The 13,094-nt window shown below is 37.8% G+C and overlaps 1 protein-coding gene across 7 annotated transcripts in view; it reads right to left on the reverse strand.

Moving 5' to 3' along the window:
- Positions 1-269: 269 nt before the first annotated feature.
- Positions 270-13,094, reverse strand: part of UTRN (utrophin) — a 275,914-nt gene continuing 263,089 nt past the window's right edge. For 6 of the 7 annotated variants that reach the window (XM_075146239.1, XM_075146238.1, XM_075146236.1 and 3 more), the window contains 4 exons: positions 8,688-8,796; positions 7,122-7,208; positions 4,084-4,106; positions 270-2,471 (listed from right to left, as the gene is read on the reverse strand). In XM_075146239.1, the coding sequence (XP_075002340.1) occupies positions 2,463-2,471; positions 4,084-4,106; positions 7,122-7,208; positions 8,688-8,796 (228 nt within the window). In that variant the 3' untranslated portion in view covers positions 270-2,462. The remainder of the gene's footprint in view (positions 2,472-4,083; positions 4,107-7,121; positions 7,209-8,687; positions 8,797-13,094) is intronic. The other variant, XM_075146237.1, reaches the window with a different exon arrangement.

Genomic DNA, 13,094 nt, shown 5'->3' on the forward strand with positions numbered 1-13,094 from the left:
TCAGTGATCAAATTTAAAATCTGTCACAAAACTGAGAAGGATTCCAGACTAAATCACTAAAGATGGAAAACTGGAGAAAATATGCAGAGATTTATGGGAAGAAAACACTGCTTAATCTCATTTATATAAATGCAAACCACACTCCAAAAATGCTAGCACATAGAAATGGACTATCACAGCACTCTTGTGTTAAAATTAATCTTCTTCAGAATGAAATTTTCTGCATTTAGCCATCCTTGAAGACCACAAAACTTGAAAGAACTCCATACTTTTTCTCATGTTACTGCAATATATTCCTTTTATTTATTATTGTCTCAGAGGAAGAATGTTACAATGTAGTGTTTGAAGTAGCATTTACTTGGCAGCAGAGGACAAAGGATGCATACAAACACAGCCAGAAAAACAACTTTATACATAACCTCATATTCAGAACAAAAATAAAAGCCACCAAATTCACTACTGAGACCTTTTTTACTTAGGTAGGGGGGTATTTTTAAGGATTCTTTGCCTAGAGAATGATGTAGCTTGATAAAAGCAAAGTACTCTGCAGAGAACAGAATATAAAGCTATTTCCAATACTACTCATGAAGATAGGTCTGAGGTAGAAAGGTGGTCATGGCTTTCCTCTTCTGTAAAATGTGGGGTTTTTTCTTCTCAAAATAACTATACTACTTTTTTTAATAGATGAAGCATTTATAGGAGCCAGCATCTTCTCTTCCCACCTTGACAATTTTGCTCCACTCACTCAGGAGTAATACTTAGCATTTATATAGAGCTTTTCAGACACTAACTAAGCAAGCCCTACAACACCTTTGAGACGGAAGTACTATCATCCCCATTTTACAGATGGGAAAACAGAGGCAGAGCGGTTAAATAATTTGCCAAAGGGTCAGAAAGAACTGGCACTGGAGCCAACACTAGAACGTGGTCAATGCTGTGCCCAAATCACTCCTTGAGCAGCAGCAGCAGTCCAGGAGTGAATACTGTGGGTGCAGGACAATCTAGCTGGCATCACTTCACAAAAACACTAGAAATTCCTGACCTGCTGTCTTAATGTCCTCTAGCATTTTTCAGTAGCAGTAGAGAATTTACTACTCTTCCAATACCATTTTGAGATTTTTTTTTTCTTCAGTAATAATTAAAAACACCACAGTTTCGTTTCTCTCCACTATACATGAAATATATTGCATGCAGTTTTACCAATTAAAGGTATGTCCTGACATTAAAGCAAGTGTCCGTGCAGCATTGTAAACTCTGTGAAGGCATTAAAATCTTTTATGATAATTTTAAAACTAGAGATCATTTGATCAGTGACATAAAACTTTCCCGTAATTATCCCTACTTGTAGTACATAAATAAATGATTTCAAAGGTAAAGATGAGTTGCAAGACTACAATGCCAAATAATAATATCTAAGTGCATTGCAGTTTTGAAGAAAATGTTCCATTGCTAATAGTATTGGAAAGGGCTTTCTAATTGTCTCTTCATTTCCAAGAGGCAGACAAAAGACTGGCGTGTTTAGATCATCAGAAGGGGATCTCACAGAAATGAGCTTTACTTCACAGACTGTAAATTCCAAAACTTGAAGCAAGTTTGGCACAGCAGGGAACAGCAAAGCTTTGCCTCTGAACAAAGTTGGGAAAGATTACACTAACATAGACCTTACTAAAAACAACTTAAGCTATCATCTAAGTCCTCTTTTTAGCTATCTCCTGATTCAAAATAAAGTAAGGCTTAAAAAAATAATCCTCCAAGTGGAGTGTGTTGGCTGGAAATAACTAAAAGAAAGTTAAAAATACCATCTTGGTGTATGAGGATGATGATTATGACTCGAAATGAGAGTTTACGTTGTTTAATGGAGTTAAAATACTGTAGCTTGCACCCAACGGCAATTTTTGTTAACCAGTAACAATAATGCAGATTATGGGAACTTCATATGCCAATCCTGAAAACAATTCAAGGGTAATCTGAAATCTGTGTAGTCAGATGGTTAGCATATAAATAATCAGTACAGAATATTAAATGTGTGAGAATATAACTAAGGGTATTTTACAATGTAAAAGCAAAGAGCTGAAAGGAATGTATAAATGTAACATTTTGCTCCAAACTCCTTATGCAGTTCTCTTTTCGATTATCAAAAAGAACGTATATAAAGCCCCTGCCCCTTTTCCCGCGGCTGTATATTTATACAAATCAGTGACAAATACTCCACTGCTCATTAATTTACAGTTGCATAGAAAGGGAAGAAGAAGAAGAAAAAAAAAACCAATACTATAAAAACAACATCCTCGTCTTTGGGTATTCAGTGTTTTACTATTTCAAGTAGAACACGCAGTCAGAGCGAACAGCGTGTTCCAGGGTCCCATGCAGCCTTCTGATGAAGTGGAACTCACAACTGGTGGTTTGTAGAGAAGGGCTGTACTGCACGTCAGGAAGCACTGGTTGATGTCCAAATGAGCACTTCACATTGCCTGTCATGATGAGAAATAACCACATCAGTAGCACATTAACACACACAGAAAGCTCTAGATACTCTTACAAAAAGCCTGTATTTTAAAAATTTAGATGTAGTGGCCCAAGACTCAGCAAATCACTGAGGCACGTAGTTAAGAGAAACCTGATTTTACTATACTGCAGTGTTTAAAATTCTTGTTGAGTAAGGCCCAGAGGATGTTAGTCTACAGAGCAGTTATATTTAACTTATAGACTCTCCGTGTTCTGCACCCATAGAAAAAAAGTTTAGGCAAACTACTGTCCTATCTGAAGCCTAAGCGGTAAAAATGGAGAGTATACAGAGTCTGGATTTGGACTCAGCCCCTTCAAATGTGATGCTTATTTCCAGGCTCCTGTTTCAGGATTCTGTTCCTGAACAGACAAATGTGCCTTCTCTAATGGTTCTGGAAGGGTAGATTTGCAGTGAGACCATTTGGGAATCATCCTTTACCTTAAAAAAAAAAAAAAAAAAAAAAAAAATCAAATGCTTTTTTCAGAAAGATTAGTATTATTCACTGATAGCACTGAAAGCTATCTCTGTGCCTGCTTAGGGGAAGGATTTCTGAAAAATGCTAGGTTAATTCACTAATTTAACTGATCAAGAGACCGAAACAAAAAATCTGAGTTAACTGAGTGCAGGGCATGATTCATGCCTTTCTAAATTTCTCTTTAGAAATTCCTGCTTGGGAGGGCAATCCTACTATCCTAGATATTGCAATCCAAGAAAGTGTTTGCAGAGCAATATTTCTGAATTTTTAGATATTCATTTTGGGGAGGTCTGACCTTGCAAACTGTGGATTAATGGGCAAGGTGAAATAATTTGGGGGAGTAAATAGACTCTTTCCATACCACTTAATTCTTCTGAAGTCTCACACAGCCATTTGTGGTAGTCTTTAAAACTTATTTAACAATGACACTTTTAAAGAACTCTGCAATGACGCAAGATTATGTCTTTCCTTATTTGTCATACGTGGGCTCTAATATCAACCTAAACCTATAGCAAGTGTTTTTCCTATTTCTGTTACTTATAACAGAAATTTAGCTGATCATTCACGCTAGTTAAGATTTTCAAGAACAAGTACCTAAATACCAGATTGTTTTCCACATTTTTGTGAACTCTGAAAGTAGCCAAATTTCTGCTTTGGGTTTGTAAAGTGGTTGCTTACAGGGAGAAGGCAGCTTAATCTAATGCCTAAGATGCTGTGTGGCTCTTGACCTTCGTGCTCCTGGAACTGAAGCGATGGGCACCAGGGCACAAGGACATATGGATGTCTTTGCAAGAACCAGCTTTGGTCCTGCAGAGCTGACGCTGGCTTCAAACTGATCGGCCCTGATAGATTCGAGTTGATTCCATCTGGTCAGCATCCCAGAACTGCACACCACAGTATCTTTGGTAATGCCTGAACTAGCAGGAATTTTCTATTAACTGGCATATTCCAGAATCTAGCCTTCCTGTTACATTGGTCTAGCTTCCAAATAGGCCTCTAGGGAAAAATACAGACCCCCCCCCGCCACTTGGCTTTAATGGAACTTTTCCCTTGCTTTACTTTGCTTCCAATGACTATGCAAGTATGTAAACATGTCTCATACCTGTGGTCTGCCAGTGAAACTTGCTGCAAATAGAAAAAACAAAAGAAAATTAGAAATTTACATGATCCTGCAACTTGGAAGTTTAAAAACAAAGCCAGTGTCAGGAAAATATGTACTATAGAAGAACAGAAAGAATCCCATCTTAAAAAAATAAACATTTAATGAGAAGTGTGTTGTAATGGTCTATACATAACTTTCTTCACAAATTTACTTTTCTTGTAACAAATTTATAGTATTATGAATATACAGATGATATGAATTGTTCCTTTTTCACCACTTGTGACCATATAGATCTACGAGTGTCGTGGTTTAACCTGGCAGGCAGCCAAATACCACGCAGCCGCTCACTCACTCCCCCCGCCCCCCCAGTGGGACGGGGAGAGAATCGGAAGGGTAAGAGTGAGAAAAACTCGTGGGTTGAGATAAAGACAGTTTAATAGAACAGAAAAAGATAATGATAAAAGAAAATGATAATGATAAAATATACAAAATGAGTGATGCACAATGCAATTGCTCACCACCCGTGCTGACCGATAACCAAATAGCGATCGGTACTTCCTGGATCATGCCTACCATTCATATACTGAGCATGACGTCACATGGTATGGAATACCCCATTGGCCAGCTGGGCTGGCTGTCCTGATTACGTTCCCTCCCATCTTGTGTACCTAGCTCAGTCAGTAGGCACGGGAGCTGTCCTTGGACTAGGAGGGCACTTAGCAACAACTGAAAACATCAGTGTGTTATCAACATTCTCCTCATACTAAATCCAAAACATAGCACTAGGAAGAAATTTAACCCTATCCCCGCCGAAACCAGGACATGAGTGCTGTATTATAATACCATTGTTCAAAATGCTCTGTTCTGGAACTCACTTGGATGCAAAGGCAAGAATTCTGCCCAATGTTGCACACCTGCCTAGTTCTGAGGACCAGCCTCATAAACAAGGAAGGAAAAGAGGCATTATATCCATTATCAAAGGATCTGGGGACCAAAAAAAAAAACCCCTTAAGAGCAGTGCTGGCCTTACTATATGAATAATTGCTTCCTAAGGGATATTTGGAGCAAGTAGAAGATTTGAAGATTAATTATAACTTGAAACCCATAAAAACAAATATAGCAAATGAGAAGACTGGCTTCATTTTACAGTCAAGATGGGAAAAAATAACCTGCCTGAGCCTCAGATGCTAATAACTGTCCTTAATGAAAGCTCCAAGGTATTGATGAGGTGGTAAAAAATCAGTTCTTTTGCTTGTTTGTTTGTTTGAAATGAACATGATACGTTGAACATGAGGGCTGTTCTAATAAAATTTAGCTTGGGTATAATTAAAAAAGGGTAAGGATATTATTTTTTAAGGTTAGGAATACAGTAACGCTCTTAAAAGAGATTGCCTAGGGAGTCCGTGGAGTCTGCGCCATTGGAAGTCATGAAATTCGGAAGTGTGATTTCTTTTAATCTTAAATGCTCAGAAACGCTTCACAATATGAAAGGACGTGGGGCCACAGTTTTCACTTGCAGTCCCCTCCTGCCTCATTCAGGATATTGTTTTATGGATATTAGATTTTTTTTTCCGTGTTTCCTGGTAGTGGAAAGCAGACATCACTATCAAGCTTGCCCTGACACAGGAATGCAAGGGAGTATTTCTGCAAATCTGCTGTGAATTCATTTGGGCCAAATGTCCAGTAGCTGCTATACTGCTTATACACGCAAGACAGGAATTTGTAAAAATAAGAATTGATACTTGACTTGCATTTTCTAATGATTTGTATACGGACACACCCTGGAATTGTACTGAGTAGCTCCACTAGCTGTTGACTTCAAGAAGAGATGCTCCTTAGAATTAAAACCTTAATTTGCAAAGCGATGGGCTCTGAACTATTGAACTCACTGAAAATCTCAAAGGACAGCTGAAACAAAACCTTTTTTGCTAGATCCTAATTTGCTTTCTCAAAATGTGCAAAGTGCATCTTCTGCGATGCAGTTTTTCACAGCCAAGCAATGTATGTAAAAGAGATAAAAGGGGTATTTTAACAGGGTTCACCAAGTTTATGAAATAGAGAATAGAGTTTATAGAATAGAGATCAATCTCGATGCTTCCAAAAGGACTGGGCATAAACACCCTCCCTCTCACTTGTGCCTTTTAAAACTGACCATCATTATTACATTTCATTTGAAAGAACTGTTGAAAGTTTAATAATATATCAAAGTTTCACTACTGTTTTTCTAAGGCAAAAGAGCTGAAAGTGAAGATATATATGTATGCATGTATTTAAAAAAACCAAAATACACGAATAACAAAGTTGCCACTTCACCTCCCCTGCCAAAACCAACGATCTGTATGAAATACTGCTGGAACCAGAGAGGTAGCTCCTCACTCCTGTAAGTGCAGTGACACTCTGGAAGGCACAGGATCACTGGAAATGTATGCCAGCTGATAGAAGCCATGCATAGGAAACTAATCGGTCTTCCTTTTGATCTCTCTTTAATAGACACTGAATAAAGGTGTCTGACACTGAATAAAGCAGGGAAAGGTGTTATGTGCTGTGTTAACAGTTATTTCCTCTGGTCAATGAGTTTAATAACTAGTTCAATAATTAGTTCAGGCAGTCAGGATTGGGCTATGGTCCCCTCCTGTTGCCCAAGGCCTTTTTTTCAAGTTTTATTAGAGAAACAGCATGCAGAATTTCTGAATCTACATTCACTTAAGTCCTACATAAGGTTTGTATCAGCAGCTAATGGGATTCTAGGTCTCTTTTTCCTTACGTGGGCACAGCTGAGAATTCCATATGGAGCTACAGGCTTTTCTTATAGTGAATTACTTCCACTTAAAACATGAGAACATTTGTATATTTACCTTCACAAATAGTGTCTATTGAGGAACTTTAAAGAACAGAATTATGCAGCTTGCATATCTTGACAAGAAATCTCATCAGAGAGAAGATTGTTTTCCTAGTCAATACCACAAGAATGACTTTTTTCTTCAGAAGAGCACCTCAAATTCAATACTATTCTCAGAGACATATTTTGTAACACTTACAGCAGCAAGCTGGAAATGTGCTGTTGATTTGCTCCATAACATCTGTTAGATCTGTGTTGGTATCATGAGGTGGAACTAACAAGTCATCTGCAGATATGACAACAAAAAATTTAGTAACGAGAGGAGAATAAAAAAAGGACAACAACATTCTGAAAGGCATTCTCACCCAACCTTCCAGTTAAATACTCTTTTATATTTCAAGGGAAACCACTACCTGAAGCCTTTGTAACTTAAAGTGCAGGAACTGTCGCTGATAATTGCCAGCCTTGGGAGAGGAGGTGAAAGTTACACTATTGACTTGCAGCAGAACTCATTTCTCTTTTATTAAAGCTTAGCCATTGCACACAAGATTTAACTAGAAGAAATTGCCAAGAAGGAGCAGTATATAAGAATTTACAGTTAAAATAAATAAAAGGTTTACAAGATGAGGGAATTATACTCCGTAGCTGCTCAATTAAAATTCTGTTCCATTTTCAGATGATTTGTCATGTAACTTTCAGAGCAAATACACCATTCTTTTTCTGAAAAAAAAAATTTATCTTTTAGATGGTCTTTATTCAATATGCACCAGCAATTTCACTAGTGTTAAAACCCTCCTTGCCTTTTTTTTAAAAAATGCTGCTTAAAATTAGCCAAGCGAATGGTTAGGGAATACAACTGGCTCTGTTCCTGGCAGTGTTATTAGACAGCATCTTTCATAAATCTACCATTGTATTAAATCAGACTCGAAGAAGTTCCATGTTTTTCCAGATAAATCAAAGTGAAAACAGATGTCAATGCTGAATGAAAATTTTTCAGTATGCAAGAGAATATTTTTCCTGTTTTCCACAGAAATAAAATAATTTTTTAATCTATGACACAAAGACTTGAAAACAAAAACAGGGAGGAAATTGCACTTAAGATAATATGAGAAAAATCTTTTATTTTTTCCCCTAATTTTGAGCATTCAATGGTCTGTAGTTATTTCTGCTAATTCCCAGTGGAATTAATGAGTTCTGATATTGGAAAATTTAAAATAATCTTTCAAGACAGAAATCCCCTCATGCGCAGAGGCTGTATACACTTAAATACTCAATAATTCCTAAAGATTTGAGGGGTGGGGTCATCAAAATACCAGGATAAGCAGAGGATACACAAGAATTTTTAAAGCAGCCATCAGGAAGCTTCGATTACGTGTTTTGGACATTTGTTCCTGTATGTGACAGATTACTTGGGTGCATGTGTGCACTGTAGGACAAACAGCTGTTGGCCATTTCAGTCCAATGAAATCTGGTTCCCCCTTCAGTGAGGATGGATTTGCCCAGCAAATTCACTTGCTCAAAATGGGTGGGGCCAAGGAGTCTATTGACAGAAATCCATAATTCAGAGTCACATGGATTTTTGTGATACCACAGCTGTTTGCAAGTGTGGGGAAGCACCAGCTCCAGCTGCAGTAAGTCTTGTTCCCAGTAGCATCACAAAGATCAGTTCCTTTTTATTCATAAATCTTTTCAGAAAGATGCCAACAAACCTATTCAGTAGTCACATATAGACCCATGCAGCACATTATCTGATCAAAGCACTTACCTGTCGGATGAAACTGCGAGCTTGTCTCTTGCTCGAGCGGGTAGCCGAGGGCAGAGTGCTGGGGCGAAGCACAGGGGGAGGCGCCGTTAACCCTGGAGTCTGACTCGGGCTACATTGAAGACAATAATACCTAAATTTAGATAAACTGTATCTACAGAATTTAAGTGTGGGCTTGTATGCAGTCATCCCACTCCTTTCCTGTTTTATGTGCTCTTTCCTGTTTGTTCTCCAAACTATTGAAAGTTGGCTTAGGTCTATACAACCGTTAGGGGGCGGGGAAACCAAACCAACAACTTGTTAAAAGAAAATTTAGACTTAAATGTAATTCTTATGACACTCCAGTTGACAGTCTTGTTAAAAGTCTTGTTGCAAGCACAAACCACAGAAACACAATGTTATGTACAACCCAAACAGTCTGCCGAGGCTCTCAGTCCAGCTACGCAGAAAGACTACACAATGGTATTATTCGGGTTGTATATATATGTATGGATATACACATACATATACACATACACAGAGAACATTCAGCTAAGGTCCCCCAAGAAGCTTTACTAGGACGAATGATCATGCTTAGAAACAACTGTCCAGTCATGAACAGTTTTGCAAAACTCCTTCACAATCAAGCCGAGTGAAGACACAAGATTCAAGAGAACTTCGTTAAATCTAAAAAGTGGTAGCTAGCCATCACTCCTGGTGACGCTGCTTCTCAACAGTGTGGAGGACACCAAATTTGCAGGAAGACTATGTACTATGTAGTTTCCAGAAAATTATGAGAAAGAACTCATATACTTTGAAAACTGTGTTGTAGGCAAGACTTTCTGGACTCTTAAATTCATCTGAAGAATCAAACACGTAAGTTCTATATTACATTTATTTGTAACCATATATGTGCTTGAGATTATATATAAGTATACATATGTGGACACAAAATAAGAAAAGACCATAAGACTTCTTCACTATAACAACTCAGAAACATTGGAAGGGATCTTGTCTAGGCATTTTTTTTTTGTCTTTTCCTTCTTTCTTGTAAGAAATCCTTTGAGGAAGAGAGTAGTAATACAGTATTTGAGCTCCAGAAGTGATTGTTCTGAAAAAACAGAAGCACGTGAAACAGAACTTGCATCTGAGGCAGTTATAGAAGCTTAGCTGAAATGGTTGCCCCTATCATTTATCTTTTTGATTGCAAATAATCAAATTACTTCCAAACAGCTTAAAGAGCAGATTATTTAAATAAATCTGTCAAAAGCAGATACAGAAGTAATAAAAAAAAAATCACTACTTTAAGATCTTTTTGAAACTGAGACTGAACAAGTACCCAGAACAGCTATGAGACTCGATGCAAAGAGGTAATATACAGAATGGCAATTAATTTATGCACAAGTTTGCTCCTTTGCAGGCACACAGCCTTAAGTGTGACATTCAATTTTTTGAGACAACTTCCAGTTTAAAAAAAACATCTTCAACAAAACTGAAGATTGTTGAACAATGACAGATACTTCTTCATCCATACACAGTGGTGAGTAATAGAAGGAAATGTTTCCTTGAGCACTCAGCAAATCTTTTTTTCTCCTCCAAATCTCATCTCTCTTTCAGCATGACAATACCAACTTTCAGCTTTGACTAAAAGAATAAATCAAGAAATATTGCTCTACATATAGAAGCCAAAGGAAAATGGCAATGTTGTCAAGCCAGCCAAGGATTTTACCATCAAGACTCTCCTATGAACAGAATGCCTATGAAGTGGTTAAGTAATTTGCTATTCAGTATCACACTTCAACCCAGCTACAGGGTCTAGGTAAAACGAGCGTGGTCATTTTAAACAGGCCAAGCCTGGGGTAACTAACTCCAGGTAATTCTGTATAGCCAGGAATCTCTGTTCAAGAAGAGGTTAGAGCTATAATGGTAAAGAGATGAAGCAAACGCTCCAAGGGTTTAGAGTTACTTCAGTACAGAACAACAAGGCTAACTCCAGCAGCAGAGTGGCTGCTTGCCCACCCCACGAACAGATGGACAGAGAGAATTTGAATCATGCAAAATGCAAACTTGCACCTGGACTGGATCTCTGTCCCTCTTCAAGCACTAACTGTGGACAAATGGTGCAGAGGTGACTGAGGGTGACTGAAGAAGGAAGATCGGTGCTGGACTTGATACAAAACTGCAGTACAGCAACACATAGGCTAGATCAAGGATAGTGAGGCACTGTAAAGTCAAGATTAATAAGGATAAAAAGGAGATGCCTACGAACTTAAACGTTAGTAGTGAAGGTTATTTAGTACCACTTTGGAGTGCTATTGCAAATGACAAAAAGCCCCTGCAGAGCACGAGGACTCTAACAGTGGATAAACTGAGAGCAAACGAAACGTATTTGGAATACTTTACATCGATGTAACATACATTGCTGCAGCAGTCAGAATGAAATATTGCACTTGGATTTAAAAAAAAAAAAACAAACACAAAAAACCCCAAAAAACTAAAACCCACATCCCCTTCTAATCAGGACAGCGTCTGATGACTTCATTTTCATTTAAGTATACTGATAAATGTTATGCTACATAGTTCCAGTGACTGCAATAACAAGAAATGCCAAAACAAACCAAACCCCTCTTCTTCCAAAATCAGGACAATACAGTTAAGCAAACAAAAAGCAGGGTTTGGAGCAGAAAGGGAAAGGTTCTGGTAGTGGCATAAATGCCTTAATATAATAATCAGATACTGAAAAATGTCAAATGCAAAGTAGTTGAGGATATAGATGCATGTATTTACATGATTTAACAGTTTTACTGGGAGAGAACCTAAGAAAAAAACTGTAGAAAATCATGGTCTTCTTGACCCCAGTTGCATAACATCTACAAAATCTGATCACTTCCATCATCAACCCCCTTCAGGCATCCTGAAGTTCATGCCTTCTTATTCAAAACAATCCAGCAGACAACTCTTAAGCCAGAAACCATAAGAAAATAGCCCTAGATGTTACTGTATGCCTGCTGCTTTTTCCTGAATAAATAAAAGCAGAGAGATCGAGCACACCTCAACATGTGGGGGATGTTTCCAACTCCACTTTCTGAGAATTTTCAAACTTCTTTTTATGCAAAATCAAATAAAGATACAAAGGGCCAGATAAGTTCTTCTCCAGAAAACTTTGAAATTGAGGGATTTTTCTGTATTACAGCAGCTTTTAAAGCATTTCAAGGGAGATATTTATTTTAACCAATTTTCACCTACACTGTCTTATTTCACTTTGCCTCTTGCTGGTGTCTTTCCCAAAGAATAGCCTGAAGTGTTCTGTGGCTTAATGGATAGATAAAACATACCCGTTCTTCCCTTGACTTCCGTTGCTTTTGGTAAAAAACAAAACAAAACAAAAAGCCCCCCCTCCCTCTAACCTCTGAATCACAGAGAACCTCGAAAAGGCCAGTTCCCTTTCCACATCCATTATGGATGTTTCTTCTTGTTCCAGACCTATTCTCCCAGCCACAAAAGAAACAAAGTCTCCTCTGCTCTTTTGATAAAACTCTTCTGCTTTCAGTTGGAGAGGGAGCTGCAGTCCCTATTTACTCTGTCTTGGAGTCTGATCATATAGCCATGGACAGATGATTTTAGCTTCCATTAACTTCAATATCAAATCCAGTTTGACACCTCTATTCAGTAGCTCAGACAAGCAGAGAAAAATCCAAACAGACTTTAAATGCCCTTCATAATAGCTCTTACTTCTACTTTGCACATGCAGTATCTAAAAGGGCTGAAGAAAGATAAGTGAAAATGGATTTTTTATTTTTTTCTCTATATGATTAACATGTTGGTATCAAAGTTGTCACAGGCTAGTTCTATTTCACCTTCCTCTTTGGCACTATAATCAATCAGGCAGACAAAAATGACAACATCGTGTGACAGCCACCAATCCTTTGGGCTTGCTAAAATAAAAATAGTATGGTAACCTCAAAATTGTGACCTGAAGTAGGCAAATGTCCAGTGAGGGTGCATGCATATTTCTGCTAAAGGTGCTCCCTAAAGAATGTCTTAGAATGCTCTCATCTAGATTAAACAGTTACTACAGGAAAGTTTCTAAATTTCATTAATTCTCTACCCAAATATCTGTATGTAAATAGACTCACTCCATATCTTTTAGAGAAGAAAGTCCCAGTATTTTGGATTCAGTGGCAAGTTATTAACCCAAACAACAGTCAGGAGACTGAGTGGAGAAGAGAAATGGAGAGACTTGCTGTTGACAGAAGAGAAGAACAGAGATGGCATGAAATGCCAGTCACAGCAAAGAAATTGCTCTAAAACAGTTGTGTCCTTTAATACAAGTAATTATTATTACAGAGTTGTTATATATTTTGACATTGGGACTTATGAGAATCTTCCACCCAAATCATCCATCTCATTAATGAGAAAAGGTATCCCTTA

This window comes from Calonectris borealis, chromosome 3, assembly GCF_964195595.1.
Source record: "Calonectris borealis chromosome 3, bCalBor7.hap1.2, whole genome shotgun sequence".
Classification (NCBI taxonomy): domain Eukaryota; kingdom Metazoa; phylum Chordata; class Aves; order Procellariiformes; family Procellariidae; genus Calonectris; species Calonectris borealis.